Source organism: Delphinus delphis, chromosome 8 (assembly GCF_949987515.2).
Source record: "Delphinus delphis chromosome 8, mDelDel1.2, whole genome shotgun sequence".
Taxonomy (NCBI): domain Eukaryota; kingdom Metazoa; phylum Chordata; class Mammalia; order Artiodactyla; family Delphinidae; genus Delphinus; species Delphinus delphis.
In genome coordinates, this window is record NC_082690.1 from 79,412,980 (window position 1) to 79,439,029 (window position 26,050).

The 26,050-nt window shown below is 36.6% G+C and overlaps 2 protein-coding genes across 6 annotated transcripts in view; one reads left to right on the plus strand and one right to left on the minus strand.

The window, feature by feature from the left end:
* MUC15 (mucin 15, cell surface associated) overlaps window positions 1-23,353 on the minus strand; it is a 90,796-nt gene extending 67,443 nt beyond the window's left edge. For 2 of the 5 annotated variants that reach the window (XM_060018621.1, XM_060018622.1), the window contains exons 1-3: window positions 22,862-23,353; window positions 16,041-16,762; window positions 13,943-14,092 (exon numbers count right to left, since the gene is read on the minus strand). In XM_060018621.1, coding sequence (XP_059874604.1) covers window positions 13,943-14,092; window positions 16,041-16,725 — 835 coding nt within the window. In that variant the 5' untranslated portion in view covers window positions 16,726-16,762; window positions 22,862-23,353. Of the gene's footprint in view, window positions 1-9,670; window positions 11,850-13,942; window positions 14,093-16,040; window positions 16,763-22,580; window positions 22,635-22,861 lie in introns of those variants that run through there. The other 3 variants (XM_060018620.1, XM_060018618.1, XM_060018619.1) reach the window with 3 other exon arrangements.
* Window positions 1-26,050, plus strand: part of ANO3 (anoctamin 3) — a 408,770-nt gene that overhangs the window by 331,088 nt on the left and 51,632 nt on the right. Inside the window, 2 exon segments of the mRNA XM_060018617.1 lie at window positions 3,874-3,970; window positions 10,330-10,390. Coding sequence (XP_059874600.1) covers window positions 3,874-3,970; window positions 10,330-10,390 — 158 coding nt within the window.

A 26,050-nucleotide genomic window follows, 5' to 3' on the forward strand; every position in this document is an offset into this window, starting at 1 on the left:
AATTTCATGGGACTGAATTTTTCCATTCAAGGTGTCAGACATGGTTAAGTCTTAGGTGTTATCATGGCGAGTGAGTGGAGGACATAGGGCTTTTATTTTGAGTTGCTTTGTTTTCGTTTTGTTTTAAGCTATTTTTTTGTTTATTGCAAGGTAACAAAATGTTGAAAAGCTGAAGATTGGGTTGTATTATGTTTCTACCAGCTATGTTCACGTGAATTAATGTCATATTTCTTACCTGCTCTGCAGTTAATTGTAGAATTACATGAAAATCATGTTATAGATTATTTATTGTATGTATATGTGCATGTATATATTTACATGCACATTGGTCTTATACAATCAAAGGTGGTCAGTTTTGTGCCCTGTAGAGCATGTATCATAGCAATATAAAAATGAACAAGCAGGTAGATATGGTCCCTGCTTCTCAGGCTTTTGGTTTCAGGTCTGGGACAAAGGGCAGAAACAACTCTGCGGTCCATTCTTGCCTCTTTGGCATGAGAACTCTGTATTTGGTCCTCAGTACTGACCAGCTTTTCAAAAGCTCTTACGTCCTAAAGGGCCTCTCAAATCCTCTCCTGACAACATCCTCAGCAATAAGGTCTTCTTCCATTTATCAAGTGCCTATGATGTGCCAGGCACATTATCAATATTCATTACATAATATCCCAGTTGCATATTATCTCCAACTGGAGATGAAGAAATTGATGCTCAGAGAGGTAGGTGACTTAGGGGGGAATATCTAGTAAGTTTAAACCTATATCTGATTTTTTAAAATTGTGGTAAGAACACTTAACATGAGGTCTACCCCCTTCACAAATTTTTAAGTGCACTACAGTATTGTTAACTACAGGCACGATGTTGTTTGTACAGCACGTCTCTAGAACTTGCTCATCTTACATAATTGACACTTTATACCCATTGAACAGCAACTCTCCATTTCCCTCTCCCTTACCCCCTAGGAACCACCATTCTACTCTGTTTCTATGAGTGTGTTTTTTTTAAGATACCTAATATAAGTGGAATTATGCAGTATTTGTTCTTCTGTGCTGGCTTATTTCACTTAACATAATGTCCTCCAGGTTCATCCATATTGTTGCATATGGCAGAAATTCCTTCTTTTCTTAAGGCTGCATAATATTCTGTTGTATGTCAATTCCACAATTTTTTTATCCATCCATCTGTGGATGGACATTTGGGTTATTTCCATATTTTGGCTATTGTGAATAATGTTGCAGTGAACAAGGGAGTGTAGATATCTCTTTGAGATTCTGATTTCTGTTCCTTTAGATATATACCCAGAGGTGGGATTGCTGGATTAAATGGTAGTTATGTTTTTAAGTTTTTGAGGAACCTCTGTATTGTTTTTCATAGTGGCGGTACCAATTTATAGTCCCACCAACGATATTCAAGTGTTCTAAATATTCCACATCCTTGCCAATACTTGCTACTTTTATTTTGTTTGTTTTGTTTGATAATAACAATCACACCAGGTATGAGGTAATACCTTGTGATTTGATTTGCTTTTCCCTGATGATTATATCTGATTGTAAAATCCATGCTTTACTCATGCTTCCATACTGCCTTCCTTTAAACCTACTTTCATATTACCACATTTCCCCAAAATGGACATCACCAAGCATCTTATTCTGTGCTTTGTCAGGTTAACAGGATTACAGGAAGCATCAAGACCCTAGAGCAGGTCCAGGCATCCATCCCAAATGGACAAATTGCTCCCTCGTCCCATATCTTAAATGGGTTGTAATTATCATTCCTTCCAATCAGCCCTTGATGTGTATATCTAACAACAGATATAAGACAAAAGAAAGCCACACTTCAAGCAGTGGTTTATATTATGAGTTTCTGCAAAAGAAATTAAGAAACACTCAAGTTGGGCACTCTCCCTCCATCTAGTGGTTGAGTAAAGTCAAAGAACTTTGTGATTTCATCTCAAATTCCATATTTTAGGCTAAAAAATACATTACCAAAATTGTTTAATATTTTTTATGTTACCTATCAAGTTGTATTTTGGACAACTTATAGAAAATCAGTTTGATGATTCCGGAAATAAAAATAAGGCTAGTCTAATGGCTGGGATTCTAGACTGAGTGCTTTGAAACATCTGTGCTTTTGTGTGATCATTTGGAAGGTGGGAAAGATAATATAGTGTTAACCAAACTTAATACCATTTTAGTATGAGATTTCAATGCAGGGCACATTATGTCATTCTCAAAACACAGTTAATTGTGATAGCAAGCCTATTTTAATAAAAATTTTCTTCAGGAGGAACGTTAATTCTTATTTATACAAATTAGTAGTATTACTAAGAGGAGGTATAATTGTCTCTTTCTTTTGAGTTTTTAAAATGTACGTTTTACCTGCTTCCTCCTACTTCACATAGACATTATGATTACTAGCAAGATGATGTGTGTGAAAGTGGGAGAATTATAGTATATACAAGACCTGTTATACCATCATTATTATTAATAGCAGTTTTTGATAGGAAAGTTCCTCTTAATATGACATAAACTTATCTGTCCTTTAGATGAGTTATAGGTGATGGAGAACTGGACCTAGAATCAGGAAAACCTAAACTCAATTCCCTAAATTACCTCTTGTTAGCTGTATGACCTTGAGCGAATCACTTAAATTAAACATCAATTTCCTCTCAGTTTGGAGATAGTTACCATTGCAGGAGACTGCATTGAGGACTAAAGGTAATGGACATGGACCCACATTTGCTTTTTGTAAAGTATTGTATTACTGTATAGCATTATTACTTACTAGTCATTTCCAGTTTGGCTTGAGATTATACACGTCAGGCATTTGAAATACACATGCATTATTTTTTGCTTTGAGTGTATACATTTTGAAAACATTTTGAAAACAGCGAATCTTGCTATCAACACTGCCAATTAAACTTTTAATAACAGTTGCATTTCCAGGCATATTTTCGAAAGCCTTTATATTGCTTTCAATATTTCCAAAGCATATTTACTTGGACAATTTATTTATGGTATACCTAGTGGGAAAAGGTCAGGTATGACAGACAAAGGCACAAAGCATCTTAAAAACAGGTTGCTGTGAACTCTCAGGCTGTTAGGCTTTTGAGAAATTGTTATCGATGCCCTATTCATGTCACAATGTCATCTATAATGTATGCTGAGATTTTTAAAAGATAGCATAGAACTTAAGAGACAAATATTATGAAGTTACATTCTAATAGAGAATATTATATATTTCAGTAAATAAAATCTATGCCATGTTATCGTGACAGTGTGTGTCACGATAAACTTCCTCAAATTTCCAATGAACATAATGCACTGATTGACTGCAGTGGGGGCTATGAAATTATGTGAATTATGGATGCTGTTCATTTTGGTGATTGGAAAGCAACGAGATCCAGGGGAAAGATCGTTAGACCTGAGAAATCAGCAGAGTCAGATGTGACTCCAGCTCAGCCATGTCCAAGCCTGTGAGCTTGGTTAAAACACCCTCGGTTGTTCCTCACAAGATTATCCTGCATGCCATGAAATCAGGTGTAAAAGTGTCCTTGTGACAAAGCCCCACAGGTGCCTCCCGAGTATAAAATGTGGCCTATTATCATTACAATATCTTGGCAGAGATTTCTAAAACAAAGAAGCAAACAAACAACTCTGTATCACAAAAATCCTAAAAATTTGAGTTGGAGCCACTGTCTTAAGTTCTTCCTCACCTGTCCACCCACCCCCCACCCCCACCTGCCACCCGGCCCCAACTATTTCCATTTCATCTTTTCCTCCCTGCCTTGCTGCTTCCCACAGGGTTGGCCATAGGGGCTGAGTACCTCCTAAACATGGAGGTTCATGCTTTCTTTTTCTTCTTTGATTTCTCAAGCCAAGAAATTTGCAAGGCCACTGAAGTCTTCATGTGCCCTCTCTGTGACAAGAACTGCTCACTGCAGAGACTCAATGAAAGCTGCATTTATGCCAAGGTGAGTGTGGACCCTCACGTTCCTCTCTCTGTCCTCTACTTTTTCTAGGAGGCAGGTAGTAAAAAGTCCTCCAGCAAACCGCTTTTCACCAAAGTTAAATGTTCCCAAGTGTTTCAACAATAAATATCATTGACAACTGATTAAAACATCACTCTGTGGCAATTACAGAAAGAGTATATTTTATTAGAATATCTTTGTCTTCCTTTGTTTTTATAAGTGTTTATTGCCATCATAGACCTAAAACATCCACTTGGAATGACATCTAGATTCTTTTTTGGGGGAAGATGATTATTTCCATGGGTAGTGATAAAATTTTTATCTTCCATGAAGACTCCTGAAGTTAAATTACTTCTGATTCTACAGAGAAAATGAAATATACCAAAAGCTCTCAAATTGCTGCCTATTAGAATCACCTGAAGGGGGTTTTAAACTCCTGAAGCCCAAGCCACATCCCAGAGCAGTTAAATTAGAATCTTTGGATTTAGAACCTAGGCATCAGCATAACTTAAAACCTCCCAGGTGATTTCAAGGTGCATACAAGTTTGAGAAATGTGTACTTGAATTTTACAATTACTATTATTCATTTGTAAAGTGGTTTTATTAAAGTACAATTAACAGATAATAAAATGTACATATTTGAAGTATACAAATGAATACATTTTGGTTATATATATGCTCCTGTGAAAACATCACCACGATCAAGATAATGAACATATTCATCACCTCCAAAAGTTTCCTCACGACCTCTTGTAATCTCTGCCTCCCATCTCTCCCAAATTCCACTCCTGTGCTCAGGCAACAAACTGTTTCCTATCATTAGAGATAAGTTTGTATTTTCCAGACTGTTACGTAAATGGAATCATACAGTGTGTGATTTTTTTCTGATTTATTTCACCCAACATAATTATTTTGAGATTCATCCATGTCATAACATTTATCAGTCAATCATCTTTCTTTATTGCTGAGTAGTATTGCATTATATGGTTATATAAAAATTTGTTTATCCATCATCTCTTAATGATCTTTTGGGTTGTTTTAAGTTGTTACCATTTTAAATAAAGATGCTACAAATGTCTACAAATCTTCATTTAGGCAAGTAGTGTTATTTCTCTTGGGCAAATACCTAGAACAAAATGGCTGGATTATGAGATAGAAAGATGTTTAACCTTCTAAGAAACTTCCAAACTGTTTTCCAAAGTGTCTATACCATTTTACATTTCCAACAGCAATGTATGAGAATTCCAGTTTTCTGTATAGTCACTGATTCTCAGGGTGGTCTTTCTTTTTAATTCTAACTATTCTAATAGATGTTTAGAGAGATCTCATTGTGGTTTAGTTACTTGAAAAAAATTTGATTCTTTTGGGTCTTGCTTTTAGGATTTGTGAGATGGGCTCACAGCAGTGCTCTTTCTAGCACTCATTTTTCCCACAATGAAAACAAGATCTTTCTGTGTACTCTACCCAGTGCACTGTGGATAATGAGGATTTCCAGTCTGGCTGGTGGAAACAGGCACTATTCCTGACTCTGTGAGCTTCTGAAACTGTTTCCTCTCATCCTCTCAGGGGGCTCTTTCCTCAGGTAGCCTCCTCACATTAATGCTCACTGTCTGAGTTGTCGCTCTCTGCACCCTGGTGACTACACTTTCAGTGTAGTAACCTGAGGCAATCATAATGCTCACCTCACTTGTTTCCTGCCTCTTAGGGATCACTGCCCTTCATTGCCTCACATCCAATCTTGAAATCTGTTGCTTTATACACTTGTGCATTCTTTGGTTGTTTTCAGAATGGGGGTAAAATCAATCTCTGTTACTCCATCTAGTTCAGAAGTAGAGGCCTCTATACAATTAACTTTTGACAAGGGTGGATGTAAAATCAAAAGCCACTCAGGATCCTACTAGAAGACCAAAACTTAGCAAAATTAGCTTCTGAATTATTTATTTTGAACGCATGGCATGGAAAAAATCTGTTTTGTTTATAATTTAATTTCTAAAAGGTGCTCAGTGTTGAATTCTTTTAAATGCTCCACAAAGATGTCTTGTCTGGGGAAGGATTTTCTCAACACTTTTTGCAAAAACCAAGTGTATAGAGTCATTCGATGTAAATACGCGTGTTTTTCCCTTTGTCCGTGCATTTCAAAGACATATAACAGCCCTAGGGACACCAACAAATCCATGTATACATATGTTACTTCTACTTGGACAGTTCTAATAAAACACACTGGCACTATCTGAACACTCAAGCTAAGAATCATATGTGGCAGAGTGATAAAGTGAAGAAACTGTCCAAGGAAACATTAAATCTAGGGGGCCTTTGTCATTGTACAGTATCTACATCCTTCCTTTACTCTGTAGAAATAGTATATATAGGGACAGGTATGACTCAGAAAGAATTCACTTGGTAACTATTATAAGGTAGGTGGAAAAGTTAGCTTGCAAAGGAGAATATTGCCTTATGGAACAAAACAAGAAATAAAACCCACTACGGAGAACTCTTTAATGTGTCTTGTATTTGTTCTTCTGGCTAAGGTAAAATGTAGCTACTTGGTTTACACCTTAAAAATCAGAATTACTCTTCCTTCCTTGAATGAAAATAAACATTCTCTTTTAAAGTCAGTTTACATACTTAAACACCTAGAGGTTACTGTATGGGCAGTGTCAGAAATAAGGGAAGAGATTTTTAGCAAAGAAACAAGGCCACCAATCTAGAATCATCTAGCCTATCCCATCACCCAGCGACATCATCTAGGAACTGGTCAATTCCTTATAGAATCAGTCACGACTTGTGACAAGTAACAGGAAATTAAATCTGTCATATTTTACTGAAATATGTGTGTGCATGTAATAATTTCCTTAATAATTTCAAGGGTGTGTTTCAGAGAAAATGTGGTCCTGTCATATAATAAAAATTATATTTAAGTACATTAACATTTTCTTTGGTGACTGTTTTCATTTTTAATACTTAAAAGTATGGGAATTAAGAAATATTTTCAATTAACTAATTCAGTGATATTTGCATACTCTTTTCAAAGCACCTGACACCACACTGTCAATTTCCATTATGCTAGGATTTCTCAGTTAAGGTGAAATCATCAGGTACAAGGGTCCTGCATTGTTTTTACATATGATTTTAAAAATGACTCAACCTTAGAAGTTAGCCTTATTTATAACAGTTATTAGTATCTGGGGTTTTTTCACTTGTTCGACAAACATTTATCCAATACCTAGAGTGAACTTCAGACTGTATACTGATATTAGGGCTCCAACAGAATTAGGACAGATCATCTTTCTTCTTTAAGAAGTTTCATGGATGAGTCTGCATAAGATTACACATCAGAATCACCTAGAACTTTTGTTAAAAAGCAGATTCCTGGGCCCCACGTCCTGAGATTCAGAATCAGTTGGCCAAGGGCGAGGCTTAGAAATCTGCATGTTAAGAGGCTCCTCAGGTGATTCTGATTTCTAGGACCACATTTAAAAAGCTGTTGCCCTAAATAAGTAATGAGTTGGGGGAGGGGTAAAAAAAATGAAGTTGCCATGTTTGGTGTACCTTTGCCCCGGTCCAATGGACATGGATAGTTACACAGATTTTGCTGTGTCGAAGAATTAGGCACTAAGGAACTGAGAGAGGGCTGAACTTCAGCCTAAATTCCAAACCCTGCCTCCGCCCCCCGCCCCCCCCCCCACCCCGTAATCTCCTGGCCCGCAGCGTGGAATCTGCCCAAGAGGCACCTTGTTCACCTTAGCCCAGTGGCAGTTTCCAGAGGCTTAAGTTATTCTGAACCCATGAAACAATTTTAGAAAGAGATCTATCAACTACAGTAGAGGAGACATAGAGTTTAAGCTTCCAACCTAATAAGAAATTTATCTCCTTAAACAATATCCACATTTATTGATTTCCAGCCATGCTCAGCTCTGCAAGAGAAATCACATGTCAAAGATAGTGGAGAGGGCTTCCCTGGTGGCGCAGTGGTTGGGAGTTCGCCTGCCGATGCGGGGGACACGAGTTTGTGCTCTGGTCCGGGAAGATCCCACATGCCGCGGAGCGGCTGGGCCCGTAAGCCATGGCCGCTGAGCCTGCGCGTCCGGAGCCTGTGCTCCGCAACGGGAGAGGCCACAACAGTGAGAGGCCCGCGTATCACCAAAAAAAAAAAAAAAAGTGGAGAATTTGTGCTAAAACACAGCTTTGTTTGAGGCATAGTTTGCTTCTGTCTTCTTATATCATCCCTATTTACATCAACAATGTTGAATAAAAAGCTTGTCCAGAGGTTCCCTACGCATAAAGGCAAGCTATTTTTCCAATAAAATAATTAACTGCAAATATACATTTGTAGATCAGACAAGGTGTTTTTTTTGCTTTTAGAAAAGTCTGTTACGTTGCTTTGGGATTTTTCTGATCACTCACGATCTAAGCTTGAGCCATCCACACTGTGCTTGACTCTTCCTTCCCCCTCTCCTCCATTTCCATTCAGCAACTTATATCCGCACCCTAAAAAACCCATATCATCGGAAGCTGTAACCGCAGGCTTCTAAGTGCTTTTCTTATCTCCACAGTCTCCCCTATCATAATACACCCCACATGTAATAGTTTAGTGGGTAAAACAATGATTTTATACTTTTACACTCCTCCTCAGGGCAAGTTCTGAAGACTTCCCTAACTCCCATTCTAGCTTTATCTCCCACTACATGTATGTAATCTCACATTACATCAATATGGCACGTATACCTCACCGTGTCTCGTGGATGTGTTTCTGAAAAGCTGATATTTAAATTTACTTAGTTAAAAATGCCTGAAAGATTTGTAAACAAAACTAATAAGAAAAAAATGAAAAGCTTTTTTAAGGAAAATATTGCATGAACAATGACAAATTATGTCTGTGCAACACAATTGTTGTTAAGTATTGCTTTTTATGTGTCACTTTTCTGAAAACCTGGCTGTTTCTGGAGCAGGGGGAGCCATTATTTCTTGGTGACCTTTACGTCCTCATGTGTGAAGTCTCTAACACTCTTAAGAGGCTCTTTCCTGCCCTAGGCTTGTTTATAGAGGAAAGCAGACAGCTGTTCAGTTGCTTGGCAGCCGCAGGTATTTCTGTGGGATGCCTTTGGACACAAAAAAGCTGGATTCCCCCGCTGGGAGGAATTTTATCAACTCTGTGAGAGAATTTCTTTGCGGTCCTTTTCTCTATTGTACATAATATATACTGATGATTGGTGTGAAAACCAAGTCTTATAACATTTTTTAAAAGCCCAAGCCTTAACAGTCTTAGAAGTTTAGAAGCATCTAGGACATCTTGCACCTATCCACCAACTTTCAAAAGCAGCACATCTTTTGTATAATAAAATTTTCAGTAATGCTACATAATAAGAAAATACATCCCACCTTTATCTGTTTTATATTATTTTACAGTGTGTTCCAGATGTTGCAATTAAAATACACATTCATGTTGTTTTAATGCACCCATTGAGCAGCCTCTAGACTGTAGACTGAGCAAAGAGGACACCATTCTAACTCCCACTTTCCTTAGAATAATGTTCTTTAGCCCCCAGTTGGCCTCTCACTCCTGTGAGGATAATGCCCCTATTTTCTCTTTAGTTTCTATGGTATTTAAATGACTGGCAAACATTGGCTTGGCTATATTGGTTTAACCTCCCTCACTAAATTATAAATATAGTTAGGGCATTACGCGAATAAAAAGAGGCAAAGGTAAATTGAGTTTATACTTTATTAAAATCAAACGATTCTTACAACCCTGAAATGTATATTCAATAATGTTGTATAACTGTACATTGTTCTTTATAAAACTTCAGGTCATGTCTGATTAAAAAACACTTGGACTGTATCCTAAATGTCCAGTGATTTATGAAATTTCTTAATGACCCATGGCACATTCTGAAAGACATCAGAGAGTAGGGATAGCACTGTGATCCCTTTCCCTTGGAAGTGCTGGGTCACTATTGGAATTCCGCATTTTGCAACTCTCCCAATCCTGGAAGTTTGCTAACAGGAAGTGCAGCTAGGCATGCCTTAGCTAACTTCTTAAAGCTCTCTGTGTAGCTTCTACTTGTGGCCCACAAGTACTTCCTCAGGGTACGAGAACCACTTCTAAGCAGAAATGAAGGTAGAGTCAGAGGGGAAAAGAGAAGAGAAGGGGGCAAATGCTGACTCCCCACCTCTCCCCATGAGAAAATCACATGAAACAGTTGCAGGACCCATGAAAGGATTGCCTATCTTATATTTGAAAACTATAAAATAATGTGATTCCATTGGGAAAAAAAAAATCAATAGTACCTAAATGCAAACAGTAATCACTGGATTATTATAACCAAAAGTGTGACTAATACTTTTGTTTGTTTTCCACTAAGGTAACATATCTGTTTGATAATGGAGGGACAGTCTTCTTTGCTATTTTTATGGCAATATGGGGTAAGTATGTTCTTCCATTGCTTACTTCCTGGCCCTCGTTTTCTGAGGCTGTTGCTCTGTTTATTCATACCCACCATACATGCACACACGCAAACACACATACCATGTATCAATTCAACAGTAAAATCTCTTGTGACATATGCCCTCTTCACACATTCACTGCTTCTTTGGGAATTTAGCTGTTGATTTAATCTTCTAATCCCTAAAGCCTCAACCTTCCTATACTGTGGAATATATTTTTCCTGCCCCAAACAGGCAGTAATTGAAAACAAACTGAAATATACTAGAATCCAAATTAAGTGTCTTGTATTTTCACTTGTGAAAGTGACACTCAGAAAATGTTTTGTTTGCTTAAGGCTTCCATTATATATTTTTTTAACCTTACATTTTATGCACTTAGAGATGCAGAATCTATTCCCTATATGATTGAGCAATAATGTCTAATACAAAATAAATCCTGTTGCTATCCAGCATCTTAAAACTGTAGACGTTATGTATAGGTATATGCATTGGCTGACTTTTTTCACTAAGTTTCTCACTGAGTTTTTAAAGAACCCAATTAATTGTGGCCTAAATTAAACCACAGATTGGCATTCCCGATGCTTTGAAGAGAAGTGATCACTTTCCTGGTTAGGGTCAGCTTTCCTACCATAGTCTGTTGAATGCAAAGTCACTGTCAACTTGGCAACTCAAGGGGCTGACTATGTACCTGCTGATACAGAAAAGTAAAATGTACTAGAATTCAAGCCTCTCACTCCTGTTACTTTAATTTCCCAGGAACAGAATCTGTGCCATACTCTCTTTCTAGCTTTAAGTCAAAATTAAAAAAAAATAAAATCACCCTTCCAATTTTCCTTCAGGAAAATGCCAATCTTGATATGTGGTATTATGACTACACGGGGAGCAGTGAAGAGTCAATTCACCCCCCCAAAAAAAGTAAAAATGTAATTTGGGGTCCCTATTTTCATTGAAGGATTTTTTAATTAAATTATCGGGCGGGGCAATCATGGTGAAATCTTTCAGTTTTACCTGATTCCACAAACATTTCCTGCTAAGAAAAAAATAGACCAAAATATAAATTAAGGTTACTCAATAGATGATTCAGCACAGTGAGAAATGGAAGAAAGGAAACCTTTTGGATGGTTTATCCTCTATGTTTCCGCTACTCGTCTCATGCTTTTACAGTTCTCTTTGGCACAGGCCACATGAGAGTGATCTTGCTTCAGCTTTTGGATGAAGGATTTGAAAGGCCAGGATATAGTGAACATTTGCCCTCCGAAGCCTTTTTCCCCTTAGTTTTATACTGAGGTACGAAGTGGAGGTATGTCATCCATAGGAATGCCATCCCGTGCATTTTCTCGGCCTGCTGGTGTAGATGAATCACTCGCAGTTGGGTTATAATAACTAGAATTTCCAAAACTCACATCGTAAGGTTCCGGTGCATTATCTAATCGCAGAACTAAAAAAGCAACAAAAAAATTGCTTTATAGTGACAGTCTGGAAGATGCATGCTCAGGCATCTGCTAGACTGTAGGAATTGTTCTGGATGAGTTAGTTACACGTTTTTATATGGGATTTTCAGAGATTAGTTTTGAATTTTAAATAAGTACATATTTTGCAAGCCACATTTTTCTTCTAAAACTATGAACAGTTTAACTTCCAAAATTTCACTGCTGGTGGTCCAAAAATAAAGGAACTAAGGGAGAGATCACAACAGAAATATAGCAATACTTTATATAAAGAAGTATTGACATGTCTCATTGACTTTTTTTTTTTTTTTTTTTTTTTTTTTGCGGTACGCGGGCCTCTCACTGTTGTGGCCTCTCCCATTGCGGAGCACAGGCTCCGGATGCGCAGGCTCAGTGGCCATGGCTCACGGGCCCAGCCGCTCTGCGGCATGTGGGACCTTCCCGGACCGGGGCACGAACCCGTGTCCCCTGCATCGGCAGGTGGACTCTCAACCACTATGCCACCAGGGAAGCCCTCTCATTGACTTTTGAATCTTGTGAATTCAGAGCCTTGTCAACATGTTCAGAATTTTTACTTCTGGTATAAAAATAATTTTTAAAAAGTGAAGAGCTTTAATTTTAAAATGTGTCATTATTTTACCAAGGGTCTTAATATCATTATGGGTGAGCCATTGAAGATGGAGATGAAAGAAAACAATTTGTAAAATCTTATGTTTCCTTCTGAGAGATCCAGGTTCTTATCCTGATTAATAATATTGGAGATTGTTTTTATTTTCAACAAACAACGAACTATTATTTCTTTTATATTCTTGAATTTAAAGAAAACTTGGGGCACTAGGTATTTGAATACTAAAGCAGGGACTACTTACTAATTAGACTAGTAATCTCATTATTCAGCTAGGTATTCTCATATCCACCTATTCCTTAAGGCTTCTGTTTACAAATTGGACCCCCAGGAACCTTAGGAATTTGGGAAAGGTGTCTCAAAGCTGACAGAGTAAAACAGGTGGTGTAATTGAATTATTCCATTATGCCTCGATCACAATATCTTAGATTATATCAAGTTGTTAGACTGAGCTTTTGCATGTGATAACATTTGAAGACAATATTCTGAAGTTAAAAAGAAAAAGTTTGGAAAACCCTGTTGATTGAAATCCTATCCTTCAATTTTGAAAAGTGATAGTTTTTATTTTCTATGGATTGCTAGAAGTCCATAAACAGAATTCAGTTAACTTACAATTAATGGATTTGATTTTGAAAATTAACAATATATCAGTAATGTTCCAAACTTATCAAAAATCAACAAGACTTTATCAATGAGACCCAACAGGGGCATTTAACTATGTTTTATGGTGGCAAGAGTCCCTTGTGTACACCAGAAAACAGATTTTTTTTGGTCCTGAATTGTTAAAGAAAAAAAGGGTTGAATCGAGCATTTGATTTTATTTCTGTCCTAATTACTACTGCATTATTAAGATCAAACACAGTGCTTTATTCTTAGCAGATACATTTCTCATCCATAGATGTGGTGGTTTTTTTGCATCACATGATTGGGAAATTTCTGAATTAAGGTTTATCTGACTTTATGTACCCAAATATGCAACCCTTTAGCAATTCTGTTTTAGAGACTCATTAAGGTAATTAATAGAGGGCTATTGTATACGTGCAAACTTTGCAAGAACTCCAGATTAGAATAAATCATTGTTCAAATTACTGCTCCTAAGAGATCCAACAACGGTGAATAATGGCTCCCCAGTTACTTGCTAACAAAACTGGCTCTTTTGTTCTTAATATCATGCCATTATCTTTCAATTATAATGATATGTTTTAGGTTCTGGGATTATTACTTAAAACCAATTGTGATGCGATGAGCAACAGTTCCAAATGGTTTTAAAATTTCACACACAGTTCCACAGTTATTTTGGTTATGGTCTTTGAGAAAGAGAAAATAGATCAGAATAAATCTTTAGTTTGTTTCTGTCATATGAATCTCTAAATGCCTTCTAGATAATGCAGTGAACGTTAGCAACTTCACTTAGTTAAAACCACTGTATACAGGTGAAGTTCTGAAAGTTGTTTTTACCTGGTTCATTTCTGTCGTCATAAAGTCGCCGATGGGAAAATGAGTCTGTTTTCCTTTTTCCACACAGCAAGTAGCCAACAAGACTAAGCAGTGAAGCTCCCAGAATAGCACCTAAAATGGCCCCAAATACCACTCCTGTATTTCTGTTCTCTAGAGGACAAAGAAAAAATAATTTACAGATAAGAAATAGAAAACAGTTATTCAAAGAACAGAAATATATACATGCGGACTTTGTGTAAGCAAAGAATGTTTAACACTTTTTTTTAAATTAGATAAGGGATATGTATATACAGAGGAATATATATACATTGTGTGTGTGTGTGTGTTTTATAAAGTACTGAGTTTGGGGGATATATTGGAAAATATGCTTCCTGATAAAACTGTACTTCAAAATTTGAATTATCTTGAAATACTTCTAAGCTTTAGTTTTATAACTATCTCATTACATATTAACACTAATAGTACTGAAATGCCATGTGTTTTCTCTATTAAGATCTAATTTCTATGTTGAATTCTATATTATGTTTTTAATCAACTCAATCTCTGATGAACTTTAATGATGAGATAAGCTTTGAGTTTGTTTCTATAATAATTGAAAAGTAAAAAGCTAATGGGAGTAAGTAGGTAATAGGAATTGAATCCACAAACCCCAAGTGAAAAGGCTTTATGAAGAAAAAGAAATATATCCTGATAGAGGGTATTTCCAAATACAACAAATAGACCAAACAAAGCAGGATGTTTGCAGTGCCTTGCACATTGCGAACAGATGTGTAGGTCTGAGTTAAAGGAGTCCAAAATTTCATTCTATCATCCCCTTTATCAAGCACCTTATCTGAAGACTAAGTCATCAATAAATCACTGAATGCTTCCTGGATTTATACTTAGTGCATTTTATTTTCAAGTTTAAAAAAAATTTGTTGAGAAGCTTATTAATTAGGTAGTCAAGAGGTCTTATAGGGTCTCTAATTCTATATCAGATTCCATTTATACACAAAAAATATGTTGGAAGGTCAACAGCAGCACATTTTTTACCAAGATAAAAGTGAAGCAAAGTTAACTAAGTGTTTTTTGATTAATGAGCAATGGTAGGATTAAGTACTCAGTATTCTCAATATGTATATTAAGTTTAGAAAGACAAAACAGAATAGTTTAAAAAAAATCTTTCTGATGGCATATCAGAGTATGTATGAATGGAAAGATGTCTTAAAATTATGAAAATATATGTATATACAATATACTGGTTGCAGTACTATAATAATCCTAGATTTCAGAATTTAAAACATTTCCTGTACACTAACAACAACTCTCAAATAGGAATTTGTTTATATGATTTGGTGTTTATATCACTAATATAATCTGTAGATAAGTTGTATTGGAAATCAGTGAGTTCATGGGGGGAAAAGAGGAGTTATTTTTTTTTAATTCAGAAAACAAAAACATGGTTAGACCTGAGAAAATAAAATAGAATGAATTTTCATTAAACATTAGAGATCTTTTCCACTTTATGTTTTAAAGCTTGACTAATCTCTAAATGAAACAGAAATGTCCCCATAACACAATTTTCTTGTGCTACTCAAAGCTGAATTCCATTTTTATGGTGTTCAGTAGGTACTGAACTAAAAATTGAGGGTATTCTTCTGTTGAGTTTAAATTTTTTAAATACATATATTTTTAATATATTTTTAAAATATATATATTTAAAAATACATATATTTTTAAACTTCAGTTGTGTTATATTCCTAAAAGCCTGTGAAATTTCAGGTAGTCTTTCTGAAATGCAGTAAAAATTGTTACCCAGTATCTCAAAACTGTACCACTACCTCAGTTTCTGTTTCTTTTCAATCTAACCTACTTCTCATTTTGTCCCAGTCTCATCAGATTCTCACATTCCCATACAGTAATGACTAGTCTTTGCTGACTTAAGCCCTAAAATCCCTTCACTATTCACTATGAATATCATGGTTTCTCCCCCCAAAATAAGAACCACCTGTGCTATTGCAGTCTCCTTTTTTTCTAGTGTGGTGCATTTCTTAGGTGTAATGACTTATTTGGAGATTCAGTTTCACACAAAAGGAAAATTAAATCCATTTATATTTACCTTCTTGGGGGTCTGATGTATCTGGAAAGATTTTTGAATTATTGGTGAATTTCAAGGTGGGATATAAAGTTGTTTCTTGATAGACAGTAAACCCCGCCAAGCTATCTCCTGTCATGGTAGGCCATCCATCTGTTTCCTTTATCATGGGGGTCACAGATATGGTGTTTGATCCTGAAGGGAGGTTGCTAACTGTAATGGAACTGTTGTCAGGAGCTTTCATGGTATCATTGACCGAAGACCGAGTGAAGTTTTCGGAAGATACAATAGCTGTAGTATTGGGAGGTGCTGAGACTGGCAGAGGATTTTCATCTGCTACGGATGAGTTCCAAGGCAATTTAGAAACAAAGCTGTGGCTCAAAGGAGGACTTGGGGAAAGTGTGGGCATGAGTTTGAGACTGGAAGAGTTGTCTGTTGACAAATTATGGTAGAAATCTGTTCCATGGGTTTTATTTGATGGATCCCCAAAAGAGAAATTAGTTGCCTTGGGATGGGAGGTTTCTCTATTTTCTTTATCTGAGGTTGAATTTGCTTCACTTTCCAAAGGAATAGATTGATTTTCCCTTGTTTTTAAGTCTTCTGCAATGTTTTGTGTTGTGTTTATTTCTCGACCTTCTTCTCCGTGACTTCCAAATAGTAGTAAACTAAACAAAATTGAAATCAACAGAATTTTTACTGAAGTCAACATTGTAATCTTCTTTGGTATTGGTGTTAATAATGAGAATCTGAAAGAAAATAATGACCATTTGAATTATTAAGTGAAGTACTGAAGTTTTTTTAAATGGATCTACATTTTTAAAGTGATAAAAAAAAATCCAGAGACATAATGCTGACATGATAGTACCATACTCTATTCCAAAAGTTTGTTTCCTTTGGATTTTATTAAAACTAGAGTTACTGAGTTCTATTTTCTATATAGTATTTCTTTCTTTCTTCCTCTAGGGAATGCCATGCAAAATCTTTGTCAAGCCAGACACTACTATTTCATTATTTCAAAGACCATTTAGCTTGGGACAAGTTGAAGTACACACACACACACACACACACACACACACACACACACACGTATTGTACAATATATGGACTACTAAGTAATTTTTTAAAAATAATGTAATATAGGGCTGCTTTCTTCAACCTATTTAAGAAAACATATTCTTTATAAAGATGTAATTTGGAGTATTTATTATGAAAATGATGTTATTGATTATACAGTAAACATACCACTTTAAAGTGAGTCAGTCAGGAACTTCACTTGAAAACATTTTATTAGTTCCTAATCTGAGTTACTTGAATTTGAGGTTAACATCCCTTTTTTCACAGCATGTTTACTTCATGTTACCCTTTTTCCTATTAATCCCAAATAACAGAAAGTCAGAAATACATTTAGAATTGGGGATTTTTTCACTACATTCCGTTGTATAAATGAAGAAACTGGTTGTGAGTGTGTGTGGAAAAAAAGTACCTAACTAGATTGTGGCAGAGTTGAAGTTTAAAACCATGGTTCTGACCTCCAACCTGGGCACATCATTCTGCCTCTTAAGTGTGGAAGCACCACAATTCATAGATAGGAGGATATGGGGGAAAGGTTTTGAAATTATATTTATATTGTAATTCTGGTTTCTATCATGAAAAACATGTGAAAAATAATCATCACATTAAGCAGTTGCTTTATCAATATCATAATCATACTGACTTCACAGTGTTCTGCAGACTAAATGAAATGATTTATGTAGAAGTACTCTCAACAATACCTGGCCTAAAGTAAGCAGTTAGTGAATGTTAACTTCCATTTCTTCTTATTAAAATATAATAATATTTCTAAAAATGTCTTACAGTTTATAATATCATCTCATTTGAGCCTCACAACGATCCATTGAGACAAAAAGAGTAGCTCACGTTATCCCCATTTTGCAGATGAAGAAACCGAGGTTCAGAGTGACCAGTAATGGAAGCTAAAAGAAGCAGCACTGAAAGCCAAGTCTACTGACTCCAACCTAATTAGGTGCTAAAATTTAAAGTGTTTTTAATTGAAAAAGGTAAAAAAAAAATGTTAGCCTATTCCTCTTCAAACAATAGAGTCTGAGAACTGATTTTATGTTCTTTGAATTGGACCTTAGAGCTTATTTTTCACTAAAAGCCTCCAGGATGACTGAGATAAGAAAAGGAAGGAGGTGCAACTGCTATTATTTATGTCTAACATTAATTGCCATTTCTTAAAAGCTCCCCCAGAAATTTTTACAAATATTTTCAACCTTGATGATTTTTCACTAGGGTCTGAGGATCCTCTAAATTACTCCCTCTGACTATCGTGTGGTTTTAAGTACCCCTCTCCTTGCTTAATGATTACTTACACAGTGGTACAACTTAGACTTATCTATAATACATCCTGATATAATATTTTTTCTCCAAAGACTTTTAGCAAGCAGTCTATACCTGTGGATTTCTAAGGTTTAAAAGATACAGTCATTTCCATGCCCTGTGCTTATCACTTAAGAAAGTTCTACTTAAAAAGCAAGCAGGCAGACATACAAGAACATTCATAAGGGCATTATTTATGTGTCTCCAACCTAAACATCCACCAGTAACAGGTTGGATAATAAACTGTTTAATATTTGCACATGAAAAATAAACGAGATTCACAGATGAGTTGCATACAGTAACATGAGTGATTATCACAAATATCATGCAGAGCTTAAAATGCCCATTGTACTCTATGATTGCATGTTTATAAAGTTCAAAAACTAGAATGTTAAAAGTCAGGAAAGTGGTTACTTGCGGGAAGGAAGGAGACAGTATTCATTGGGTGGGCATGAAAGGGACTTCTGTGTGCTCCTAATAATCTGTTTCTTCACTTGGTAGGGATTATATAGGTATTTGTATTTGTGACAATTCTGTTTATTTATATTTCATTCACTTTTCTGTGGTAATCAAGAAAATTCATTTAGATCCTAAAAATTGTTAACATAATTGGAAAACATATTACTAGTATGCATCTATTACATCAGATGCTTTGCATGTTTTCTCATTTAATTCTTAACAAAAACAATCAAACAATAAGGAAGGGATTATTAATCCTATTTTACAGATAATTAAATGGGACATAAAAAATGTAAATAATGTATTCAAGGACACATAGCTAGTGGCTGAAACATAGGGCTAGGATTCAGACCTTTGCATTAAAAGCTAGTAATCACTCATCTATGTAACAAAAATTACAAAGGAATATAGAATTTGGTAATCAGCTGGTTTTTAGAACTCTTCCCACAAATGTTTTCTTAGCACAGAATAATAAAGAATAATGAAATCCTCCAAATTTTATTTTAACCAGAGCAGGTGATAATCCCACATTTTTAAACACTAGAAAAATAGTGACTTCTCCCTTAAGTGCCTCTTAAACATACTAAGTACACTTTTATCCTAATTTAAGAAAATCCCAACAATTGTCTCCATGGTTTCTAGATAAACACTTTTACCATGTAATTTACAGATTAACATTAACAACACAGGAATGATTTATCCCCAGGACCTGAAGTTCACCAATATTTCACTAAACTGTTGCTTCACCTAGCACATTTAAAATACAATTCAATTTAGTCTAAAAATACCTACATGGACCTTTTCAGAAACAGCTCTTTCCTGTGAACTCTGTCAGTTTCATAGCAAACGTTATAACCTTTTTCATTGTCTACTGCCAGTGATCTGATTTGTTTATGCATTGCACTTGGCCACCTGTCTTACTGTTAGGCAGTTTGATTGCTTTCCCTAAACCTAGGCTTTCTGGTTATTTTCTCTTCCTAAAGAAGTGGTTACCAGAGGGGAGCAAAAAACAACCCTTAGCTTTTCATCTAATTTTCTCATAATGTCACATGAGGAACGTGGCATAGAGCTTTTGGTCCTTTCCAGTAATGAGAATCCACATACCAAGAGTCAACAAAGTGAGTTTTGTTGTTCCTGTTTCACTTTGCTTGTAACATGGAACCACCAAGGGGATCTTGCTACCCTTTACCCAGCTTTTGATTGTAACTTGAAAACCTAAGGTTTCAACACCCGCAATGAGCCAAGCATTCTGTTACTGCCTGTAATTCTTGTCCAGGGAAAAGAGAGAAAGGGAAGAGTGGGATAAGACAGTATGTTGTGAAGGCTCTTTGCCATTTATTCCAAAATTAATACAGTTGTGGGAAAGGCTTTTGTGAATATTGATTCGTTCCTGCTGTCCTAGCTTGGCAGCTGGGGACAACTTTGCTTCTGCTCTCTGGCTTCTAAGAGAGCCAGGTTACACCTCTTACTCAGGTCCATTCATCTTAAAGGGACAGAAGCAGCCAGGAATTGAAGCCATCAGCTATTCAGAACCCCAGCCCTGGATTTTTGCTGGGGCAAGAACTAGGCAATTTTGGTTAAGTTGGACCCCATTCTGAATTGAACCAAGCACACTATAAGCAGGGAAGGTTAATGGAAGTGGTACAGAAGCTCCAGAGGACAATAAAAGTACTCTGTATTCTTTACCTTTACCCTTTTCTTGCAGCCTCTTTCCATCTCTAGAGTTGAGATATGTAAACCGTGTGGTATATTTGTGTGTAAAGCTATGCTGGATGATGGATGGCATGCTTCTGTGTTCCCAAGATTCATCAGCCAACCAGGTGCACAGTAGAGACAGAGAGAATGTGGGGATGAAAGAAAGTGAAATTAGAGAGAGAGAGAAAACCAGGAGGACCAGGCAGCATCATTTCTTCTGTTCTTTGCCCCTAGGTGGAAATTCCTAAGAGGACTTTTCAGGATGTAACCTAGGAACAGAGATAAACTCATTACAAACTTGAAAAACTTCTAAGATGAGAATTATTATAAAGGGAACAGAAAGAGAGAGGAGGATTTCCATCCAATTTGTGATACCTGAAACAAAGATTCTAAATCTTTCTGTATATATTGAAACGTTTTTATTGTTTCTAATGTTCAGAAACTTTAAAAATATACTTTCGGAGAGTGTGAGTTTCACTGGTTTTTTTAAAAAAATAATTCGTCTATACAAAGAAAATGAAAACTATTTTCTCCCCTGTCTTTGGTGTTGGCACTAAAAAGTGGTTTCACATTACTACTTTTGTATAGAGGGCTTCAGGAGGTGGTGAGAGGGGAAAAAAAAACAAACAAAAAAACCCCAGAAACCTGTGGCAATTAAGGAAAGAAAATCCACACTTACTGTGCATAAAATTGTTCCTCCTTAAGTTCGTAACGTTATTATTCTGCCCAGCCCTCCTGTTGTAACCGAGTCATACCCATTTTATACCAAGCTTTAAAAATATGGAGGTGCCCTGGTTTCTATCAGGTAATCAACCCATGCAAGGGAAGAGAAATGCTAGTCATTCCAAAATCAGAAATTTTAAATAAAAACATTACTTTAGCTGCACTGAGGGGATAATATAAAAACATGTTTCTGTAGTGAAATAACTAAAGAGTATATTCTGTACTACTTCTCTCTCAGTTGCCTGTGATCATTCTTCTTATAGGTTTCTGGCTAAAAATTAAGATAGATGAGTTTTGTTTGTCTTTGTCATAGGAAACTCAGTCTGACGTGTAGCCAATATCCCAGGTAGAACTTGAGTGTTACACTGAGTGGACTTTCCAATCTTGGACAGTATTTTGCTGTCCCTAGATGAAAGAACCACAGTAAATGAAGACATAAGGAATCATGCTTCTCAAAATGCCTCTTTTATAAGAGGGTTTTGAAAGGGTGTGAAGATTTAACTAGTCAGAAGGTAGGATTATACCTGAGGACCCACATCATTTCACTTTGAGTTTAAAAGAAAGAAACAAATAAAAGGAAAAACGTGACTTTCTTTCAGGAAATAATAAATTTCAAAAGTTTGTGATCATTTTAATTAAAAGACTGAGGAATGCATAAGCCCAGGAAAATAGATAGAATGTCATAGTCCCTGCTAACTTGGGCATTCTCAGTCATAAACTTCAATACTGAAATAATTAGGTGGAAGAGTGTTAAGCTTAGAAAGATTGTGTCTCCAAAAGAAATATTCTGGACCCAAATTTCCAAACATGGGGTTTCCAGCCTTCTCTCGTGTTTCACTATCTGTAGAAGCAGCCTCTATGGATTGATTAGAAAGTGTTAAACAGTAAATCAGCATCCCTTTAATAAGAGAAGCCTTACACAGAACAAACAAAATAAATTTAAGAAACTTAATCCACATCTTTGATCCATGGGATGTCTTTTGCAGCCACTGGCTTAGCCTTTTAGATTTCCGTTGAGAGCTATACATGTACACATACCATGCTAAGTAAAATAATACATAGACATCACTTTGCCAATTTTTAATTAAGAAAATCTTTGGGAAAGATATATAGAAGGTTAATAATTCATTGCATTAGCAGATTGTTTTTCAAAAGCTACCGTATTCTAATACTTTAGCAAGAACCTTTGAACCAAATGCATACTTTAAATCTACATATTCATTTATATTCACGTAGCCACTTCCACTTTAAACATTTTGAAACTTACTAAGATCTGACTTAAGAAAACACTCTCTTGTAGTCACTTACGTTTTAAGCAAGGTTTTTATTTAACTCTTCAGCTGGTTTCATCATCTAGCAAATTTGGCAATAATTCTTAAAGTTAACTCACTTAGCACAAATGCTCATTTGGAAGGTAATTACTTAATGAAACAACTACCTGTCTTTACAATGGTCTCTGTAGGTACTTGCCAGGCTGTTCTGCCAAAAGTTCAACTTGCTTTGATTCTATTTGGTAAATAAGTAAGAGAGAGAGCGAGAGAGCGAGGGACGAGGGACTAGGGATCCTATGTAATCCAGCACACACTTACCTTCAGGTCTAGGAGGTGTTTACAGACAAGAACTGGAGTATCACAGCTGTTCTGGTTGGAATGAGTCTGTCTTGCATTAGAGAAAGCAGATGGGTTAGGTGTACTGATGTCCCACTGAGCAGGAGGGTGCCAGAGAAACAAAATTAGGTGGGGCTGGTCGTATCTTGCTTGTGTAATAGAGCACCCAAGAACCTGACTGACCTGCTTCTCAGCTGTCAGCATGAAGCTATCACCTCATTCAGGCCTTTAAAAAAAAAAAGAAAAAAAAAAGCCCAACCCTCCAGCTTTCATAGGTTGGGTGCTTTGACTTTCGGGACAGGCTAGTTCTCTTAAGTGTTGGCAAACAAAGGACATACATTTCTTGCCTTAAATGAAAAAAAGGAAAAAAAGAAGGGCAAAGACTTTGGTAATGGTCCTTACTCTATCAGGAATTTCTGACACATGCTGGGTTCCCCCTTCGCAGGTGAGGAAACCAAAATGAGTCAGCCCTGCACCCGTTGCTCATGTGCCAGCCACATACTGTCCTCCTAACACATAAACAAATCTTTCTTTCCCGTGGTGGGGATGCCCTATTTGTGTACTTAATACCTGAATGGAGAAAGTGGTGTCTGCAGTGCACTGAAACTGATTTATAGAAAGTCACACTGAACACCAAGTGGATTAATGTGCATCGGATCCTTGAGAAAGCTGTGAAATATTAAGTTAGAAATCATCACCAGGACTTTCGGAAGTTTGGGGAGTAACTGGAGTCTGGCTGAGAATGGCCACGTGATCCTGAGTAATCCTGGGAGCCTGCTCAATTAAGTAGTTTCCATCCTGTGTTCTCTTTGCTTTTCCTCTCAATTTAGAAGCCGGAGAGTTTCAGAAGAGCCTGAGTAATGCTTGATTAAATACTAGAGTTGAATAACAACCTGGCATACTTCCTTCACTTCCTTTCACCGCTTATGAAAGGGAGAAGAGTGAAACTGCACTTTCTGGGAGATTCTGCACATCAATATTTGGGGACTGGCGCCAAGGTCTGTTCAGCTCAGTACGCCTGAGGTTCATGCTTAGTTTCTGTTGTGCAAGGAGATAGGTTTCCAACTGCTGAGAGAGAAAATGAAACTTTAGCTAAGGTTCAGCAGCCTCAAATTGAATGCAAAGAATCTGCCCAGTTAATTGGCCCCAAGAAAGAACAAGGTAATTCTATAGTTTCAAACTTTCTGAAGCCCAAAGGCCCTTCAGAGTTTGATTAGAAATTAAGCCAAACCCTAGCAAATATTCACTCAAAAGATATTTAAGCTGTATCTGCACTAGTATGAAGAAAAGCAAGTTCAGTCTAATCAAATAACTGTTTACTGAACAATGGCTTAATAAAAATCAATTGGTTATTTTCAGATTAGCTAGTTACTAGGAAAAAATCCAACTGAATAAATATTTTATGTCTGTACTTAGAGAAATGAACATGACTTAGCAGGATTGGGTGTGCCATACCCTGAGGGATTTTCCTAGATATGCGTGTGAATATCATTACCACTTTCTACTTAAGCATAGTAATTATGGCCTATACCAGGCAAGGAAGTTACAAAGCACTTTTGCTACAACTCTGCTTTCACTGCCACAAGAGTCAACGTTCATCTCCAGTGACCCTCTTTTCTGAAGACCCTAGGTGTGGCCTCAGAATCCTTTTCATTACTGCCCTCCTGACAGCCTTAACCAATTGATTAGAGCTGACCCTAGAGATACACCTTATTTACCTTTCCTGTCATGAGCACATCTGGAAGTAAAGTTGCAAAATGCAAACTATGCATAAATTTAATGCCTCACTTATTACTTAGCTCACTTAGTTGTGATCAGACACCTTTATGGAAGCACCTGAGTTGGAGTTAAAAAGTAATTTCTTGCCAAACAAACAAGTCTTGCCGAGATACATTTCCAGGTATATACCATGATACTGTTCTGGGTAAGACCAATCCCATTTTGGACCTTGTTTCTCCAGAGGAACTCAACAATAACTGATCACCTGACAACTTCATCAGCCGAGCCAGCTGAGATGACACATTATGCAATGGTTACATAATTTTTGTTGTACTTACCTTCTATGGAGGCTTTCATCTGGAACTCTCCAATTGCTTTACACCCATTAATTAAACCTCACAATACATAGTGGAAGAAGAACTACTGCCTCTTTGCCTGAAATGGTGGAACCGCTCACCAGTGGAGTTTCCAGAACATGAAGTCACATTATTGTCTCTGATGGATCTGAAAACAGAACCAGAATGTAGCTTGGCACCATGCCTCAGAGAAAACTGAAATATTGTTCTGGATCCAAAATGGTATCTTATTTTACAAATCCTATAACACCATTTTGGATCCAGGTACATAGAGAAGAAAGTGAGGGCACAAGGGTAGGAAAGGACAGTGAAAATGTGCTGGAGAGAATGGATTGAAAATCTGGGTCAAAAGTTAATGGATTGAAAACATCTGGGCCAAGGGATTACTGGAATTGGAGTTTATAGGGAGTGAGCTACAAGGATGGAGGTGATAATTGGAGATTATGGAGGGTTTGGAGTCATTGATCAAAATCATGCTGTGGGAGGACCAGGCATAAGGTAGAGTAGGAGAAAACAGCTCTGAAGATAAACATCAAAGAACTGAGAAGCCAAGGTACTAGAAATATTATCTGTGTATGTTGTAATTTCAAAAGTTTGTTTTGAGAGTCATGTTGATAAGAGTTACCCTTAGCCAGGAGTTGAAAAACCTTTAGAGAATTTGAGGAAGTGTTCCAAAGGAGTGGTAAATGACTTCCACAAAGAAAGACAGTAGGAAGTATGGATTGATAATGAGACTCAAATCTGTGACTCTTTAAGAAGGGAGAGAAAAAGCCATGAAGCAGCAATGAAGACAAGAAATTCACTACCTCATCTTCGACACAAATAGCCATCACCTGAGATTGCCACATAGAAAGTGAGGTTTCAGGAGTGTCCCAGGTTTCAGTTAAGCAAGGAGGTGAGGGAACATAATAGCCTTTGCTATTAATGACTTTGAATAAGAGGGCCTAGTTGAAAGCATCTCAAATAGTTGGGAAGGAGTGGGAGAGGATCACAAAGACAATTTCCATTTCCCTAGAACTAGAGGATTAAAATCTGAGTAAAGAATGATCTGGAAATTCTGGTCTTCTTGAAGTAACTGATATGTACGCAGTTAAGG